The sequence below is a fragment of the Cupressus sempervirens genome, chromosome 5, assembly GCF_028749045.1.
Source record: "Cupressus sempervirens isolate cs-2001-9-10 chromosome 5, ASM2874904v1, whole genome shotgun sequence".
In the NCBI taxonomy this organism is placed as follows: domain Eukaryota; kingdom Viridiplantae; phylum Streptophyta; class Pinopsida; order Cupressales; family Cupressaceae; genus Cupressus; species Cupressus sempervirens.
In genome coordinates, this window is record NC_143122.1 from 1,017,986,755 (window position 1) to 1,018,008,061 (window position 21,307).

The 21,307-nt window shown below is 35.6% G+C and overlaps 1 protein-coding gene across 1 annotated transcript; it reads right to left on the reverse strand.

Annotated features, from left to right (window-relative positions):
• Window positions 1-1,229: 1,229 nt before the first annotated feature.
• Window positions 1,230-20,730, reverse strand: SDF2 (stromal cell-derived factor 2-like protein precursor). The gene is made up of 6 exons (XM_089833300.1): window positions 20,358-20,730; window positions 19,050-19,190; window positions 8,922-9,062; window positions 4,106-4,155; window positions 3,871-4,000; window positions 1,230-1,702 (listed from the first exon to the last, which is right to left on the reverse strand). The coding sequence occupies exons 1-6, from the start codon at window positions 20,460-20,462 to the stop codon at window positions 1,619-1,621; spliced, it is 651 nt and encodes a 216-aa protein (XP_089689426.1). The 5' UTR covers window positions 20,463-20,730; the 3' UTR covers window positions 1,230-1,618.
• Between the last annotated feature and the right edge of the window lie 577 nt (window positions 20,731-21,307).

Here is a 21,307-nt window from a genome sequence, read left to right on the forward strand (position 1 = left end):
TTAATTTCATATTTTGAGAAGACTATAATCATTGCATTAAGAATTAAAGGAATTACCAATGTGAGCATTAAGACACGATACATAACAACAATAAAGAGTGAGCTTTGGTTCAGATCTTTTCAAACTAAAAGGATTTGTTACTGGCTTAAATACAATCATAAAAAGGGTTCAGAACTATTGAGCTTCAAAGTCTTGAGTGGACCTCATAGTAGATTTATGCTAAAAAAATGGACATACTTGAAAAATCATATATATAATGTAACAATTTTTATGTTCATTCTATATGATAAAATTGGTTAATTTTTAAATAAATTTCTTAATTTACAAATTTATTCTTGAAATAGCTATTAATGTAACTTTTTTAATAAGATCCCAAGTCAACAATGGCACTTCTATGAAAAAGGGAAGTTTTTACTATAAGTTGGTAAGTTAATAGTTTCTAATGATCATAGTACTAAAGTAGGGGTAGAACACGTTCATTGATTTATTTGACAATATTGCACCAATAGTTGGGACTCCAGAGTTGTTGATAATGACTACTCATAATTGAATAAAATGTATTAGTCAGTTCTAAAAAGCAACTAATCATGTGATGTCACATTAAAGTCCTAATAAAACATAACTTATACTACAAATATTGATCTCACTTTTTTAAACCCTTTTAGACACACCTTGACAGAAAGCATCTGATGCGGTATCATATTTGACAATGTAGCCTTGAAATGTTACTCGAAGGACTTGCCAAGAAAGTTACAAAAACTATTGAGACTGATTATGATTTTGAGAAGTACAATGTTGAAAGGTTCAACAACTAGGTCGAGGCATGGAAGGGTTCTTTCTCATGTATTCCATGGAACTCGTCCTTAATCTCCACTGCAATTTGAACGCCCTTCAAGACGCTGATTATTTCTAATGATTCGCCAACGATTGGCAGAGCTTTTATACAGTTTTCCAGTAAAATACAAATTATGAGTTTATGTTCAAATTAATACAACGCGAAAGAGGAGTACAACCATAGTAAGGATAATGAATACAAGAAGCTGTATGTGTCCATGATAGCTGGATTTAACATAAGTTGGGTGCCAATTCTGTTCAATTTTGATATAAGGGCAGCTATAGTTAGTTGGCTTGCAGAACGTGGTAACGTAAATTGACTGCCTGCTCAGTTTAACTCGTTAGTTGAAAATAACGTTTGACTTTCCCCAAACAAGAAATTAGGTTCACCGATCAAAAACATAAAGATAGACAATGATATATAATCTGGATTTCTAATACAAAAATCAAGCCTGTGCACACAACAAAATTGCTTAGAATGCATTAGAGGCTGGAATTTAGCATAAAACGTCCAAACTAGCTAGACTGCCAATTACACTGTAGTGCTAAATTACAAATTATATTTAGAAGGGTACAAATATTTATAAAGTGGCATTAGAAAACTACTTTCCTATGTATTTCTTGTAAAAATGTCAAGCATGGAGAACGATATTGCTAAAATGCCTTTGAATAGATTTCGCCAATTTCTCTATTTCAAAAAGAGAACTGACATCTCTTACGTGTACTTCAGTATTGAACTGCCTGCAATTACTGCTCGATGCTAATTGCATAATCATATGCCCTATTAATTTTTCTTTGACACGGGGAGGTAGACTCCCTCTGTGGCTAGCCATATATTATCTGCAGTTTTCTTTGTAATACCGCAAACCTGTAGGAACACATTATAGTTTCAGTTAATAATATACTGAATGGTCCGTAAAAAACTATCCAGACACAGAACAAAGCAATTTCATCTCTGCAGAAAATTTATATCCTTTCAAACAGTACGACAGTGTGAAATGCAAGCAGTATACGCTTCACAATTTCCAAGACGACATGTAATTTCAACATCCTCCACTAGCACCACAGAAATTACCATAATAGTGTGTGGCTTTTACATCATTTTAGTTTATCATTTGACTCAACAGAATGAATCGTGACAGCAATAGCAAACATGGGCTATTGAGTTTTACCACAGAAATTACCATAATAGAGTGTGACGTTTACATCATTTTAGTTTATCATTTGACTCAACAGAATGAATCGTGACAGCAATAGCAAACATGTGCTAATGACTTCTACTCAAAAACTAAACAGCTGAATCGTGATAGCAATAGCAAATTTCATTTCCTCACAAATACTGTACTAAGCCTCTGAAAACCAAAAAGATAAACATAGATTCATATTTGTATTTATGGACTGTCCTTTTATTTCAACTTCATAAAATTATAATCAATGTGTGTTATATGAATATCCCATTGATAAATTACATTTTTTCTTGAGTGATAATAAGAGGGTAAAAAGTCACAGAAACCTTCCTATACTATAGTTGCAAATATCATTAGAACCACCCGTATTTATATTCATTGAATCAACTTGTCCATGAAAAAAAGGGTAGTTACCGGGTTCGTACCCACAGGCCTCGTATTGGGGGTTCTTTTGTGGGGTACCTGCTGGGTACATATATATTCTTAATCAAATATTTTTCCAATATGAATTTGCATTTAATAGTTATCTTTGGCATTTGGCACTGATCAATAATCAAGTATCATAATATGAAATGATTTAGTTAGTATTCTATTATTTCCCTTGTTTTTTCTATATATATTCACATACCTATTCATACCCAAACCCCTAAAAAAATCGCATACCCATGTACGGGTTCTTGTACCCGTACCCGACCCTAAACCCGAACGGGTAACTTAGTGACAATAATATGTTTCAGAAATATCATTGGAGGGAAAGGAATTAGGATTATCACAGTATGTTTATACATCTCTACCTTACCATTACAATAGACATGCTCTCAGCATGTCAACCTCACACAGACACTAATGTTCACTCTCTTGGGGGAAGTGAATGAATTCGTTTGAATCTGCAATGCTGTTGCAAGAGCAAGATTGCAGATGCTCAAAGATCTCACTGCACTACATCAAGTCACAAAGTGTTTAATTTGATTTGTAAAGTATAAATTCATGGATATTTGAAATGTTACCCTATAGTTGCATAAATGTACTGAAAGTTGTGATAATCAGCACTCAACCTGGGTGCCAATTTTTCCATTTTAAAAATACATAATTTTATTAAATCCGTAAACACAATTTTTGAATGGTGTTTGCCAATTTTATTAGGATTAATAGCAAAAACATTATAACATAAATTTATGGTTTCTCAAATTTTTTTATCAACTATGCAACATTTATTTTCAGGCTTTCCCCATAACCCAATTTTTTCCCAATGAACAAAAAAAACATTTTTTTTTTGTTTGTCAATTTCTTCCCAAGAAAGAGTTTTGCTACGATGGTAGAAAACTTGAAGCAAGAATGCTGCTAACTCACCTTCAATTTATACCGAAGGATGCTGGAGACAATAGCAACAACTATTTTCAGCAAAACCTATGTAAAGCTTTGAGACAACCATCATAAAAAAATAAGGAAAATGCAGATTTCCATTAAGCACACACTGCCATTAAACTTTACGGTCATATTTCTCTCGGGTACTTAATCATGCATCTGTGGTGGTCTGACTGCTCTTCTATGATACACATAATTGAATATGACATGTTCATCTTATCAGAGCTTAAGTGGACCAACTGATATTAATAACCCCTTCTTTAATATGTATGCTTGTTTGTAACTTCTAAATTTCTAATGAAAGGCAAAGTCAACAATTATAAGAGATACCACTGTGTATGGTTATAGCCCATACAGAAGTAAATATAGAATGTTCATAACTCTCAACAAATCAAAGCCCATAAGTTAAAATCACTTGAAATAGTTTTACACCTATGTTTATTTGATCACAAAAAAATATTAGTTTAACAGAATAACAACACACCTCTTGCTGGCCACCAGCTATTCGACTGTATTTCTTATCATGGCTATGTAAGTAACCACCAGTATCGACATGTTGTAGCCTTATCTTCTGATCTCTCATCCAGACATTCCCTTTACCTTCTATCTCAAGTCTATAAGTACAATAAGAAAATGATACATAAACACTTTGGTAGGCAACATCGAATGGAAAGGATGTATTCAAAACACACCTATGAGCTGACAACTAATTAACTAACCTCCAATAATCACCAGTATCGGATTGAGATTCTCCTCCAAAGCAACTTACCTGCAAAGAAAATATAAAAGTGGAAATCAAAACTTGGTAGAGCGGACACTTCTAAACATGTAGCTATCAACTTAAACAATGTTTTAATGGACAGAAGGGATCTCATTGAAAAAAAAGGAAAATGACTAGAAGTTCAGCAGCCACCAAAATAGAATGGCCTGAATAGTCAATCTAATACTAAAATTTGACAACCATACAACGTTTATTTCCAGCAGAGATTAAAAGGGGAAAGCAGGTGGCCTTGAACTAGAGGAATAGTTTGCAAACACTGGTGATGATGAGAACCAACAGCTACCTTTTCTAGATAACCATCACTGAGATGCACACAATACAAAGCACTCACAGCTTCAAATTTGCCATAATTACAAGTGAATGAATTTCTGGCTAAGAGATTGTTGTGCCAATATGCTTTAAATTCAATCTTTGAATTCCCTGTGATTGCGATTAGAGCCCTAACGGGAAAATTTTGATTTACTTTACCTAAACCTATATATTGTCGATGTGGATTCACATGCAAACCTTCGAACCTATTGAAAAGGGTGATTATAAAGCCATGAGGTTCTAACCACCAAAGCGAACACTATGGGAAGCTTGGTTTCAGTATATAGCATTCCTACAAGTTCCTAAAACCTATTTTGAGTAGGATTTGGTAGACCTAATTAACATTTCACTTAACTATGTTGAGGCAATTAATTATGTGAACACTAGAGTGTCCTGCAATAGTGCTATTAAAGCTATATACTAATTCTTCCGCCCCAAAGACAGACACAGCAAATTAAGTATGACAAAACAAATTTAATGTCTGCATCTAACAATGAATTGAGGTCATGGCATTAGTTTTAACTTAGAAGCTGAAGGCAAAAAAGGGAAAATGGAAAAAAAAAAAAAAAAAACTGGATTCTGTTCCACAAAGGAATCAGCAGCAACAAAATGGAAGAGTTTAGCTCTTACCTAGCTGAAAATGAGGATCTCTTCACACCAGCACAAATAGCTGGGATCAGTGAGATTGGTGGTGGAATTAGATTCTTATACCACCATCTATAATACACACATTTTAATTTTAGCTTAATACAGAGAGCTACACCCTAAGGTAGTATCTGCTTAAAAAGAAGAATAACCAGAGATCTCAAATTTCCACAATCCATCATAATTATTTTCAGAGATTTCTGAATTCGATTGTGTGTGTGCTTTAGCATCGATGTTTCGGATCACACTACGTGATCCATCATCAGGATGAAGCAAACCAAGAGATGCATAATAGAAAGTGGGATCCGAATCCATCTCTTATTTTGCTTCATCCTGATGATGGATCACAGAGTGTGATCTGAAACATCGATGCTAAAAAACACACACAATCGAATCCAGAAATCTCTGAAAATAAGAAGAATGACATTAAACACATTTCCAACATTTTTATTAAAGAGCTTGTACAAGAACATCAATAACTCGTGACATGCACTTGAGTTTTATATAGAATCCATATTTGGATGCCTTGAATCTATTTCAATTTAAACTATTTGCTATGAAACATGAAGAATTAATGATTATTTATAATTGGTTTGTGTAATTTCACTTTATCACAGAAGCAGATCATTGAATCTCTGCTTTGAGAGAACAACCAACTATTCACCACGTGTTTAAAATTTATCCTTGCTTTCCATGAAAAATTGCATGCTTCTAGTTCTTCACATAGGATCCTTTTCAGGCCAGTTGTACATTGCTCCAAAGATTGATTAAAAAATATGAAAAAGGCTTGACTATCAATGTTATAATGTTATTTTCCTCATAACAGATCTATAGGCAAATGATATAAAAAATATTTCATAATCAGTAAGATAAGTGATCCAAGTGACTCCAAATCAGAGTTGGTGTTCTTGTCTATTGTATTTGTAGATGATTGTTTTAAGTTGGTGACAGTTGACACTGCATTGATTATGTCATATATTATTACTTGTATCATTGAATTCAAATGTGCATGAGAGCCTAAGAAGCTTTCTTGTATATCATATTTTAAGTTTTTATATCATCTTGGTTTTGTAGATAATAGTTTGGGTAGGTTACAGTCGAGACTGCATTGTCATAAATCATTACTTGTATTGTTGAATTCAAATGGACATGAGAGCCTAAAACAGTTTCTTGCATATCATATTTCCTGTTCTGACATCCTGGATCAAACACTTTTACATGTGAGATGTAATGTGTCAATTATATATGTTGACGAGGAAGTATGAAGAGTCAAGTCCTCTCATGCACAGAAAACATTGCAGGCTGGAAATGAAGTACAAATTCATAGCATGCAATGGTACAAAGTGATCACGGCAATTCTGAATTCACCAAGAAGGCTTCCAATTTGCCATTAAGTTTTGATCATCACTACTGTAGTGCCACGAAATCCTCACAGACCCACAGCTGTGGGTGGACAAAAATGGGCCCCAGATGCCATTACAAAATTTAAATACTAAACCCAAAAGGTCAAAAGTAACTCTAATTTTGACCTCTAAAGCATGCATTTGCTCAATTTATTTAATTTCATTCTTCTCTCAAGCATATTTCACCATTTTTGCTTTGTTCTAAAGCTGTAGCATTTTTCTTCAAAGGTGAATGCTACAGAGGTCTGAAACAAGATAAAAGGCTTAGGAAAAGTTTACTTGAATTTCAATTATTTTAATTTTATAAGTATCATGCTTCTAACTTCTTACTATTATCATATGTTTGATGTTTTGAACCAATGATGAATCCATTGAACATGTATGCATCTATGATGTACATATAAATTTAAAATTTTATAATGTATCAATATGTGTGTGTGTGTGCAGAACTGGAAGCCAAAGCAAACAAAAAAAACAATGTCGAACCTGTGTATCCAAACCCAAACCCGAAGTCATGTCAAAACCAGGATGGGTAACTTAAATAGGGACCATATTGAGTGAGAGAAGAACAGATCAAAATATAAGCAATAAGAGTACTAAACAATACAAAATCTGCTAATAAGATTCTGAAGTAATCTGCACTAAATTAAGTCTCTCGTGGCTTTGATATAAAATGTTTTATTTAGAAGTTTCTCAATTTGCTAAAGATTTAATCTTAATAAGCTCCGAAGCAAAATCTGCATCCAACTGTCTTTTGAACACTAATAAATGAAATTAATGATACCATTGCTGGAAAGTAAAATTCACAGTACAGAGCCAAACAAAAGGAGAGAACTTTACTTCAAAATATTCACAACTCAAGCCACAAAGGGGTGTTGTTATGTGAAGACTAATCATACTTGGAGGTTAATTTTCCCCACTTTTATCTGCATGGTTTCATCCAAGATGCTTTCACCAAGGTTTTGAGATGGGGTCAAGGAGCAGTGCCTTATATTATTGTAAAGACAAAAAATGACTTTTATTATTGTATAAAGGTGCCAAGAACTATATTCTATTGGCCAAAATATTCTAACCCTACTCTTCTAATCAACGTAAGTCTTGAGTCTTGTTAAAATGGTTTAGGGTTAGGGCTTAATGTATGAGAATTTGGTAGCTTCTTGCAGCGATATTGAGTTGCAAAAGATTGCAGATTGTAATCAGAATGACTCACTGAATAATAGTATTGGACTCTTTGTTTGGTGGATGTAACCCGACATTTGGTGAACCACATTAAATCTTTGTGTCTTCTTGCTATATTTCTCTGTTTTCATTCCTCTGCTTTATTAATTAAATTTGCATTATATACTTGTCTTTTCAAACCCTAACAAGGGGCAACATGAAGTAGTAAGATTATTGAATAACAATATCAGATTTTCACAATCCATTTTAATGCAATTTTGTTTCTGGATTTGATTGTGTATGTTTTTTTGGCATCAACACTCTGTGATCCATCATCGGGATGAGAGAGTAGGATGTAAGATAAATATGCAAGACTAGCCTTACAAAAGAAAAATAAAAGACTAGAGGAGAAAGAGCAGCATGCAACACAAAGCAAAGATGAAAGGGAAATAAAGAAAAATAAATTTACAAGACCACCAAGAATGAGAACTAAACCAAAATCTACGAACAAATTTAAAATAATAAACAAAAAGGAAGACCACATTTATACATACACGAGAGGCTAATATTTTTAATCTGGTTTCTCATGTATGAATATAAGCATTCCTTTTTGTTTATTTTTTTAGTTTTTCTTTATGTTTGTAAATTTTGCTTCAATTATTATTCTTGGTGGTCTTGTAAATTTATTTTTTCCTTATTTCCCTTTCATATTTGATTCGTGTTGTATGCTGCTCTTTCTCCTCTTGTCTTTTTACTTTCCTCTGTAAGGTTAGTCTGCGTATCTATCTTACATCCTACTCTCTCATCCTAATGATGGATCACAGAGTGTGATCCGAAATGTTGATGCCAAAAAAACATACACAATCAAATCCAGAAACAATAATTGCACAAGGTTATTGAGGCTAAAATGCATCCTAAGGCCCATGTATAAAGACTACCTCCCAAGGCATGATGTCATTTCAGAGGCCAAAGAAGCTATATATATATAACCACTATTTGCATTATGCAAGTAGGATAATTACTTATACAATACCTGCCATTAACACAACTAAGTAGTGTTCCTATTTATGTACACATAATGAACTCTCTCTAAAACATTAAATTTTAAAAAGTCATCATTGTAATTGGCATCAAAGAAAAAGGTACCTGCCATTCACATTATTTAGAAAATCTTGGAAGCAATTCTGATGCATTGTTTCCTATAGGAATTGCCAAACAAAAAGAACAATGTATACTCACCTCCAAGTTACCGCTGATAGGGGATGCATGCAAATGACTATGTAGCCATTTACGAGTCCTCATATGTTGCAAACGAATGATTGTCCCACTCTTGATTGCATCACCTTGCTTAGCAGATGTATCAGGTATGGGAGTTACAATCTAAACAATGACATTAACACATAAATTAGAAAATAATATACAGTTTTTTGCATACATTTTCATTCTTATGAATTTACACAAAAAAATTGAATCCTTCTTATAAAATTGACTCTGCACTTAATCCATGAGATCAAACAGATTCCCCGTTAATATTCATGTTCTATGACAGTGACCAGGTGCTGATTACAAACAGGAGCAAACTAGATCAATGCCCTCTATACTGAATATGGATGCATAAGCTTGCATATTGCACATTAATTAACATGGTGTGGACACTAGGCAATATTGAGAAGCATTAAGGATAAAATGTTAAAAGCAAGTTGCAACGGAAATGCAAAATGATATATCAATGGCTCTATTCAAAACATGTAAAAATAGATTAGATGGATACAGTTCTCGAAATTTTAAAGAATTTTTATACGTATTCAGAATGAAATAAATTGTCGCTTTTCCTTTGAGGAATGAAAATTTAACTATTATAGTTAGTATGATGACCTTAACAAAAGTGCCATATCCCTAAATATCAAACAATAACGAATTAGTAATTATAATTTGATACAGTAGTTTGTTTGTCTGTGAACATAAAGAGTAGTTTTGTGTTATGATCCAATGATGGTTGTCAGCATTAAATACCTGTTAAATTGCATCATAATTCTTATTATTGACATGACTACTTTAATGCTTTAATGTGATCAACCTTGGGTTCTCATGTTTTCTTCTGATGGTGATAACTAACAAATTCAACGTTCATGTATGCTGGGACAGTAACAGGTATTGAAAAGAAAGAGCCTGGAGGAAGAGATGGCATGTGCACGCACACAATACCATCCAGTGTCTCATTTTTTAATTGCATATATAGGATGACTGTACATTGCATTTGCTTGGCTTTCATGACATTCAATGTATGTCAGCATGACCTATGATGTCATTATAGCACTCTTGAACAATGGCTTCAGTCTATCCTGATTGTTAACCTTAATAGACCCAAGGAGCTATTACGGAGTGCTGTGTTTTATAGCACTCAAGTTCCCTCTTTATCTCTTTAGAGTTGTCATGAGAATCAATTTCAGTGGACATCTATTCCAAGTCATGATTATTGAAATCCAAAGGGAAAAACAAGTTTCAGTCCAACTGATGAATGGGTTGTGGAATAAAAAATACAAATAGAAAAAGCTTTAGCTTCTTCCTCCCCCATTGGAACTTTCTAGGGTGCTCACAGGTCCCTATTTAATATTTTGTTCAGGTAAGCATATGCACAGTTACAACTTACAAAAGTAGGTCAGACTTGTTAAAGCAAAGGAGATTTGAGTGCCATTGGAAAGCTTGATTCTGTGACATTGTCACAAAGGGTAAAAGTATCAGTCTACTTTCTTTGCACTTAGTAAGATTTCTTTTGCGCAGCATATTATTGAAAATCAATGTTTTTCATTTCAGCATGGAATTACAAGATCATTCCACCAGCTTTTTATGTGAACATTGTGTTGAGCTTTTGTTTGATTAAGATAAAGTATGGCACTATTCATCATTTCTAAAATAAACGATGCTTATTTTGAGAATTGTTATGCAACCCCGTCTTGTGAATGCAATCAGAATACAGAATTATTATGGTTTTGGAATTCGGTGCACTGTAGAACACTATATTGGGATAGCCCTCCAAAATTATATTTCACTAAAACTACACAAGTATGGGTTATTTATATTGAATCAAAAGTATGGAGATTTAGATACTATAGTGATATGGAAACCAAGATTTGAAAACTAAACATTGACTAGGGACAGTTCTATTGTCACTGGTTTAAAGAGCAACCTGTTGGCAAAAAGGGGTAATTATTTTAAGCACTTGGCATTAAGCCAAAGACCTAGACACCTCCCTCTCCTGTCAGAGACCGAGGGCTTGTATTGTATCAATTAGCCTTGCTCATATCAGTACCCCTCTCTCTCTCTCTCTCTCTTTCTGTATGCGCGCACACGCGTGCCTGTGTGTCTGTGTCTGTGTGTCGGTGTGTGTAATGAATGTTCTTCTTACTTGAAATCTGTTGTTGATATTTTACTCTTTGCCTGTATCTTACATCACTGGGATAGGTACATCAAGAATCAACCAAACTAGTTTAATTTTATTAATTTGTTGGTACAGCAACTTTTCCATGAGATAGAACCTGAGATGGGAAACTTAAGCATGAGGAATCCTTAGATTCTTGATATCCTTATGGGAGAGTGAAAGAATAGTGGATAATAAATCTAAATAAGGGGTTGTGGATGACAATGTGTCTAATGTGTCTCAATCAATATTATGAGTGTACCAGAGTTTGACTCTTCAATTAGCACTTTGTTTTACTTAAGTCATTTTCTCTGATTGCAAAATGCCAAAACCCAATGGCTTCTAGTTCATCCCCTGATAAGTACAGTTGTAAAGGAATTTTGAACATAAAAAGGAGAATCAAGACTCGGTATTAGTGAGGCAAAAATCAGAAGTGGCTGCCTTCTTAAGACTATGACATGTTCATGAATTGGTCAGAGTAGCGAGACCCAACTGCACTTGCCAGGGCTTGGTGAGACTAGAGCAACCAGGATAGTCGAGTCTGGAGACTTGCCAGAATCGCCAAGTCTTGGAAAGTCCTAAACCAGGGATTCAGGGAATTAATTTAAAAATCTTACAAATTACAAAAAAAAATTGTTTATGGCATGCCCATCTAGGAAAAAAACATGAAAACAGTGTGCAGTGTGCACTACCACAAGAAGTGCTACCCCTCAACCCATTTTGGTGTTGTCAACAAACCCCTATCAAACTATAAGTCCAAGCAAGAAATAGGCCAATGATGAATCATGATCATAAAAATCTATGAAATTGTATGCTTGTGTGATCAATGTATATTTGCGTATGTGATTGAATTAGCTTTTATTTGATGATGGTATGTGTCTTTAAGGTTTATTTGCTAAAGGGTGTATGAAACAAGTTTTAAATCCTCAACAAGGCAAGAGCCTACAACACAACGGGAAATTGTGAGCCTCTTAATGAAGAGGTCTTGAGTTCAAATCTACTTGCACTTAATAAAAATAATAATAATAATTAATCACAACATGTAATAATTAATCTTGGCTTCGGCCTTTTACCGATCAAAAAAAAAGTTTTAAATCCTCAACAATATCTGAATTTCTTGGGTTTTTCATTGTCAAATGTTTGTCAATTTTTTGCCAAGTCTAGATGCCAAATGTGAGTCAAAGTCAAAAAACAGATTACCAAGTTTAAGCCAAGTCAAAGTCTTGTAACTATGAAATTAATCAATGGCCAAGGGGCTGATATCATTAGATTATCTAAAATAATTGGATGGTTCTCTTTTTCTCCCTGATGACTCTATTACAATAATAGATAGTTTATATTATTATTATTTATTATTTAATAGTTATCTATTGTAATCTCCTATAAATATTAGAATGTTTCTAATTTTTAGTTTCCTGTATCTAGAATAGTGTTTCTATTCTTTATGAGTGTTTCCTAAGGAAACAACGTTCATTCTTTTGTATATATTGATCTCTTGATCATTGTTAATATCAAGCAAATATTTACCAATTACTTCGTAATATGGTATCAAAGCCAATTTTGTGAATTTATCTAAAATATTATAATCTCTTGTTCAAAATTATCAGAGAAATGTTTTTTGAACTTATTTCTTGTGATATCTGCTTCGCACTAGGGTTTATCTGCAACACATGGCCATTATTCTACAACTAGTGTATGTATCCCTACAATTTTTTGCTGCTCACGTTTGGAAAAATCAAGCCATTTTATCTGGTTGTTTTTCTCTATTGGGCAGCATTTTTGGGTGCTATTACCTTTGCAACTCGCATGTCCCTACCTGTAGTTCATCCTCTGCAACTCCCGTGGCATTTTTTCGGCTCAAATCATTGTTTTTTGAGCCTATATAACCCGCATTTTTCAGCTACTGTTTTTACTTTTTTTCTCTTTGCATATCCGTGCAATTTTTCTTCTAAACAGCCATTGTTGGAGGTGATTGGGGTTTTAACACCTTCTACTATTGATTTACAGCTCCAATCCAGCCCCGTAACTGCATTTTTCTGCAAATCCGCCATTGTTTTAACACCTTCTACTATTGATTTACACCTCCAATCCAGCCCCATAACTGCGTTTTTCTGCAAATCCGCCATTATTTTGGAATTTTTTTTGCAGCTAGGGTCATTTTTGTTCAAAACTCTATTTTTCTGTACAAGGTCCAAAAATTTTCACAAATTGAGCTCAACTAGGCGGTTGACCGTTTTTTCTAGGTATCTTGATTTTTGAGCCTCAATTTTCGAGCTAGCAAATAATCGACAACATATTCCTTTTAGGTTTTTCAGGCTCTCTTCTAGGTATCCCTTCATTTTTTCTAGAGCTTCCTCTTTGTTGCCTCAAAGTACGTACCTTCACAAATTTTCACACTTTTCCACTGGAAAACGTGTTATGGCATCTCTAACTAATATTCTAGTCAAGGGTAATTAGAAGTTCAACGGTCACAATTATGGCACGTGGAAACAACGGATACTAACCATCTTCGAATATCGAGACAGCGATTAGGTGGTCTAGGTACTACAACTTGACCTACTCAAGCTAGTTCTGATGAGATTGCATATGATTACCATAATCAAGAGGTGGTGATGCTTCTCAAATTATATGTAGCTGATGATCAACTCCCTCAAATTCCATCCAACAAGACAGTTGTCGAGATGTGGGAGCATCTCAAGAAACTTCATGAGACTTCAAACAAAAGCAGAGCCTTCTTTCTCAAGAACACTTTGTTTTCTATTGTCATGGATGAGCAAAAATCGCTCCAGGAACACTTCAATAGGATTCAGGAAATCCGTGATTGTTTTCTATTGTCATAGATGAGCCAAATCACTCCAAGAACACCTCAATAGGATTTAGGAAATCCGTGATCAGTTGCTTGCCATCAGACGCAAGATGGAGGAAGAGGACATTGTGGTCATAACCCTCTAGAGTTTACCAATGTCTTGCGAGCATTTTATTAAAACTCTCAACATCACTTCTACTGGTGTTGATCTAAAGTTCACAAGTCTCTACACACTTGTGCTTCAGCAAGATTGGTGGAAACAACCATTCAATAACAGTTCCAGCTCCACCTCCACAAAGCAAGTCTTTACTACTAAATCCTTTCAAAGGGATAAAGGCAAGTTTCATTCACAATAGTCTTCTTAGCAAAAGTCCTTTGTTCCAACTTCAGAAGGCTCCAAGAAAAAGAAAATTCAATGCAACTATTGCCACAAGTATGGTCGCATGAATGTTGAATGTTGGAAATGCTTAGCTGCCCAATCTAAGCAATCTAGTTCCCAGCCCAAAGCGAATAGTGCAGAGCACACTGAGCAGATAAAATCTGCATTTTATACCTTCATGGCTAAAAGACCTGCAAATCATGTGAAGTTATCTACCTAGTACATTGATTCAAGTGTCTCTCGCCATTTCATCCACCACAAAAACTCATTCACTAACTACCAACCTCACTCAGATTCCGCTATTTTTGGTGGAGGGGAAGAGTACACCGTTGTCAGCAAAGGCAACATTCAGATTCAGTCTGCTAGGAGCAATCTCATTTTCCTCAATGTGTATTACATTCCAGGGATGGAACTAAATCTACTCTCAATCAGTCAGTTGTTGAGACACTCTCCACAGTTGGATGTCACCTTCAGTTCACATCAGTGCACCATCACTAATAGGGTGACTTAATCTATTGTTGCAATGGGTCTTGAGAATCATGGTCTTTTCAGACTTACTGATTCTGGTCATTCTCGGGACTTAGCTATGGCTGCTCGGCAATCTTCTGTCAGCACACTTTGGCATTAGTGGTATGGGCACTTAAATGTGCACTACCTCTCTCAGCTTGCTCGAGAAGAGCTTGTCCTCAAATTGTCAAAGATTCAGATCCAGCAACTTGGGAGTTTGTGATGCATGTCTGGCTAGGAAGCAACATCGATCACCTTTCACCAATAGCGATTCATGGCAAGCTTCTTAGGTACTTCAAATTGTTCATGTTGATATTTGCAACCCTGTGGCCATTCCTTTTGTTCTTGGGTCCAGGTATTTTTTGTTGTCTATTGATGATTTTACTAGAAAGATGTGGGTATATCTTCTTAAAAAAAAATCAGAAGCAATTACTATATTTCAAAAGTTTAAACTTTTAGTTGAAAAAGAGTCTGGGAAATCTATTATTGCTCTTAGGTTAGACAATGGGCGAAGAGGGAATTTTGTTCTAATGAACTCTCTAGCATCAAGCACCAATTATCCACACCACAACAGAACGGTGTAGTTAAGCATTGAAACAGAACAATCACCAAGATGGCTCAATCCATGCGGGAACACAAACATGATCCAAAGAAGTTTTGGGCAGAAGCAGTTAACACTGCAATTTATCTTTTGAACCAGTTACCCATAGTGGCAGTCAACGGTAAGACTCTGAACGAGGCCTAGTCAAGTCACAAGCCTAGAATCACTCATTGATGGTTTTTGCCTCTCTCGCTTTTGTTTGGATCCCTAATGCATCACCCACTAAGTTGTATGCCAAGAGTTAGAAACTCATGCTTGTTGGATACAGTAGTCTTCACAAAGCCTACCACTTGATTGACACTAAGACATATCGTGTCCTGAACAATCGTGATGTAGTCTTTCATTAGCAACAAGGACCATTCATACCTATTTCTCATGTTCCAATTTCCAGTAAACCAGCCTATCAAGGCTTATGATTTGGGAGTTTGGCTTCCATTAGGTCCACCTGATAAGAGGGCTTTAGCAACTCCTGCAGCTCCAATCATATCAGTGATTCCTATACAAACACCTTTGGCTTCTCCTGCAAGAACACCTAGATATGCAGATGCTTCACCTAAATTTTATCACAATTCTTTTGATGAGAAACCTAATCATAGAGCATCTTATACTAATTTTGGTCATTCCCTTTCCAGCCTAAGTGGTGGGCTAAGACACTTGTTGATCTTCCAAATAATGAACTCATTAATGGGAGAACTGCTTGGAAAAAAAGGAAACCAACTGAGTCAGTTAACTTTGCTCTCATGGCCAACATTCACAGTGTGTTTGAACCTCAAACATATTATGAGGCTAAAGGAATTCCAGGGTGAGAACAAGCCATGTCATCTAAACACCAGAGCCAACTAAAGAATAACACTTGGGTCCTTTCTAATCTTCCATCAGGAAAGAAACCCATTGGCTACAAATGGGTTTACAAAATCAAATATAAGTCTCGTGGTACTTTGGATAAATACAAAGCTCATTTAGTTGCAAAAGGTTTTTCTACCATCAAGGCATTGATTATGAGGAGACCTTGGCTCCTACTACAAAGATGAGCACAATCAGATTGGTCCTAGCCATGGCAGCACAATTTGGCTGGAAGGTCCATTAGATCAACGTCAAGAATGCTTTCCTAAATGGTGACCTACAAGAAGAGATTTACATAATGCAACCTCCTAATTTCAAGTTTGTTGGCAAAGAACACCAAGTTCTTAGAGTGGTGAAAGCTCTCTATAGTTTGAAGCAGGCCCCTAGGGCATGGTACATGAAAATTGACAAGTACCTCAGTGATCAAGGCTTCAATAGAAGTTCTTTAGACCCAATTTTGTACATCAAGACTACTAATAGTGACATCATCCTTTTGGCCATTTATGTGGATGATTTGATCATCACTGAAAATTTGGCATCTTTGATTCGAGGAATCAAATAGAGTTTATGTCAGTCTTTTGATACGACTGACCTTGGGCTCATGCATCATTGCCTAGGTGTTGAGGTTTGGCAGCAATCTACTGGTATATTCATTTCTCAGTCCAAATATGCCAAGGCTTTGTTAGACAAGTTTCATATGTAGGATTATAAGCCTGCATCTACACCCATGGAGAAAGGTCTAAAGTTCCCAATCAAGTTAGATTCTCCTCCAATTTATGATAATACATACAGGCAACTAGTAGGTAGCCTCATCTATCTTTCTACTACTAGACTTGATATCAACTTCGCAGTCAACTACATCTCACATTTTATGACAGCTCCTAAGGTTGATCATTCGATGGAAGCAAAGCATGTGCTTCGTTATGTGAAGGGTACTACTGATTATGGACTTCTTTACTCTCGAAGTTCTCATCCTAGACTCAGTGGGTTCACAAATTCAGATTGGGTAGGTTTTGTTGATGATAAAAAGTCAACTTTTAGATATGTGTTCAGATTGGGTTTTGGTTCCATCATATGGATCAGTAAGAAGCAGCAAGCAATATCTCTCTCCTCTACAAAGGCTGAATACAGAGGGACAGTCAAGGTAGGTTGTGAAGTTGTTTGGCTTCATCGGATGCTTGGGGATATGCAAATGTCACAAGTAGGCCCGACAACTTTGTTTGTTGATAACAAGGTGTTATCAACTTAGCTTGAAATCCAATCTTCCATGAATGGACCAATCATGTGGATTTTCACTATCACTACATACGTCAGCTAGTTGAAGACGGGACAATTGACTTGTAGTGGATTCCTACAGCAAATCAAACTGCAAACATTCTCACCAAGCCTACTAGTCCAAATAAGTTTGTCCAATTCAGAGGACAGCTCAGTATTGTGGATAGATTAACCATTAAGGGAGGGTATTACGATAATAGATAGTTTCTATTATTATTATTTATTATTTAATGTTATTATTGTAATCTCCTATAAATATTAGAATGTTTCTAATTTTTAGTTTCTTGTATCTAGAATAGAATGTTCTGATTCTTTGTTATTGTTTCCTAAGGAAACGTCATTCATACTTTTCTATATATTGATCTCTTGATCATTGTTATAATCAAACAAATATTTACCAATTACTTTGTAATAGACTCTTCATAGTACACCATCATTCTTTGCTTCCATAGCTCTACCAATGGTGACAAACGTGTCTATGGAGAGAGTAGTGCATCCATAGAATGACAAGACATCATAGCATGATGGATATTGTACATTAGATAGCAATAAAGAGATAGAGAGTGGTGTTGCTTGCTGACTTGCAAAATGTGCTTTTAGTAACTATCTTAGAATTCAACCTAGGCAGTCATCAAGATTGTGTGTTGCTTAGCATACTCCAATATTGGCAACATCCAATACGCTTCATTACTGTAGCCTTGTCGCCAGTTATGACATGGATAAGTAGTAGTTATTTTCCACATCAAGTCAAATTGTGATATTTTTATCAAGATTCAACTATGTAGTTCTTTTAGTCAAACTCATTGACCATGTTTCATGAGTAGTGGTTGGTGGGAATCCATCTCTCATGACAATGAATGGAATACTTAAAAGTTAGTACTCATTGCATCTAGGTGATGCTCACAGAGGTGAAGCACCGAAACTCCCCAAAAGGTCACCCAAGCATATAAATTAGGCCTGGGGCATAACTGCATAGTGTACCAAAGTTTGCGAGTGTGTAGAATTGCATAAACTAAATTCTAGGTGGAAAATTGCTTCTGCATGTACCAGAGATAAAGGCCACAATTCTGAAAGAAAACTAAACTGAGCACAACAGCTCATAGGTACAGGTTGCACCAAAAGAGTAAACCAAAAACACAACATTTCGGTCACAAAGATTAAAAAATGGACCCAAAATACTGGATACTAAACACCTTAAGTTCTTGCTCACCTAGCCATCTAGAATCCTACAAACTAAATTCTAGCTGGAAAATTGCTTCTGCACATACCATAGATAAAGGCCACAATTTCAAAAGAAAACTAAATTGAGCACCAACAGCTCATAGCTACAGGTTGCACCAAAAAAGAAACCGAAAACAAAATACTTCAGTTGCAAAGATAAAAAGAAAAAATAGACCCCAACACTAGATACAAACACCTCACATCCTTGCTCATCTAGGCATCTATGTCTACTTTGACTCTATTCAAAGAGCTAATAGTTATAGAAATCAAAAAATAATGAACAATTGGAATAACTCACTGAAAAACAAGTAACTTACCCAATAACTATTGGCATCATCAACATTTGGAAAACCAGTAACGGACTGCTGCCCACTTCCAGAACCATATGGAACATCATGTGAGTGTAAACGGAACTTGGTGCGTTCATGCATCAACTTCAAAACAGAGCCATACGTAATCTGCAAAACCCAGATCGAAATCATCATAAATTTCCTCTATCCTGTATGTGCATCATGTCACCTATAAAGCAGTTTAGCAATATCATTCCATGCACAACATGTAACAGAATTAAAACACATACTTACAATGCAGCCCGTTTCTGGAAAGCCAAAATTTATTAACAATACACTAAAACCATTAAGTTCTAAAAATGCAAGGTTCCTTGTAAACCTGTTCCGGATGAATGTGCAGTACTTTTCATTGTTGGGGGGAGGGGGGAATATTTATATTTATTAAATTTCAAAATTACCTTTATATACATATAAGAGGATGGTAATTAATAACTGACACCAATACCAAAAAAGCATCTTCTAAAATGTCCACGATCTTGACTTCTTAGAACCAAGAACCATGCTCTGTTGAGATTTGAAAAAAAAAAAAAGATCAAAAACTGAGTGTATGGTTGAATTTGAACAGTCCTCCACTATTAAATGCAGAAAATAGGTAAAACCATCCAACTCCCCACGTTCACAGTATTCATTTGAATGTGCCAAAGAATTGACTTTGTAGAGAAACCTACACTAAAATGTTGAGTTCGATAAAATGGCACATTCAACTCACTGTTTTCAGAGTATCCAACTGGGCGCACTGGTTCAATTTGACAAATCGTGTATGATGAAATGATAAGAAACCGAGAGGAGTCGTGAAAACTGCCAACCCTTTTAATACAAAAATTGAATTGGGGAAAATGCCACAACTAACACACGTTCTGCAGATTACCCAGCTGCGGCCACCGGTCGAATTTAATAAATATCCCATTGTACAATCTTAAAATTTGATAGAAAATCGTATTATTGAAATAGTTAATTGCAGCGTGCCCAACCAAAGAACAGCAGGCGAATTTTATAAATCATAGGAATTATGATAAAAAATTTAATCAGATAAAACGCCATATCCAACTGAGTGTGTGCGGGAGTAAGCAACTGAAGAATGTCGGGTTAATTTTGCGAATCGTAAGAGACGTGATATAGTGTTAAGATTGACCGCAATACCACATATAACTTACTGGATACAGTTCGATTTCAAAAATAAAAACCGACGAGAAAGGTACCCGTTGATCGGGTCAAATAGGCTAATGCTTTAGAGTAATCACCTCCTACAAATTATTGAAGAGAAGGGCAACAAACCTCGATTGGATCTGATGAAGCCGCCCAGGCAGGGGATGCAGACGACTCATCCCACGGCAGATCAAGAAGAAGCAGCAGCGCGATCCCTAGCAAAGAGATGCCCATTACAAATAGTGTAACCAAGAACCAAGTTTGCTGCCAGAAGGGTAATTCAGAAGATGTGGAAACCGTGTATATAATCCGTGTGGGTGTGCTTGTTGACCTTATGGTAGTATTAGGCCGCCTCTGATGAAGTGATGATGAAGATCCCCCAGCAGAGCCTCCTCTCGGAGCCACCTTGCCTGATACCCGATTATCCAGAGCTATAAATGAATACCAAGATTAATTTCTACGCATTTTGCCTCGGGATCTTTTTGGGTGAAAATTTTGGTTCGATTAGGCAATGAGTCTTCTATGGGTATTTGTACATTGGAACACAGGCTATCAAACTCATCGACAGCTTTTTCGGCCAATAAGTAATTGCCAAGTAGAATTAATGTATACTTGGAAGATTATGATTCGGGGTAGCTATTTGTATGGTTTTTATTTGCTTTCATATTTTAAGCGTCTTCTTCTTGACTTTCAAAGGGATTTTGAAAATAGAAGTCAAGTTTTATTGCAAATTGAAGTCTTCCCGAATTCCTTGAGATCTCTTTTAATGCTTCCATATGAATAGTCATAAGGGGAGTTAATTAAAAGGTAATGTCTTTACAAAGCTATTAGGCACGAGGCCTACGAGCTACCAACTAGCGAAGGTCACTATTGAAAGATTTAGGAACTTGATACGAGCTCACACATGCCTGAAACCTCTTCAGCTTAGAGTTAAGGACTGAGGGGCATCCACGTCATCAAAATCACCTGGGGCACAATCTTGGCCTCATCCCTTATAGTGTCAGAGCCTTGCACTCAACAAGACTTGATCATTGGTGGGCTCTTTGTGAGCTAAAATAAGTTGTTTGATTTTATTGTTA

What these genes read in the sequence shown, in the direction of transcription:
- SDF2 (XM_089833300.1), bottom strand. Translation starts at nt 20,462, where the DNA reads ATGGGCATCTCTTTGCTAGGGATCGCGCTGCTGCTTCTTCTTGATCTG. An exon ending in CTTCATCAGATCCAATCGAG is followed by an intron (nt 19,191 to 20,357) that starts GTTTGTTGCCCT and finishes TGGGTTTTGCAG; the next exon opens with ATTACGTATGGCTCTGTTTT. An exon ending in TAGCTGGTGGCCAGCAAGAG is followed by an intron (nt 1,703 to 3,870) that starts GTGTGTTGTTAT and finishes GTGTTCCTACAG; the next exon opens with GTTTGCGGTATTACAAAGAA.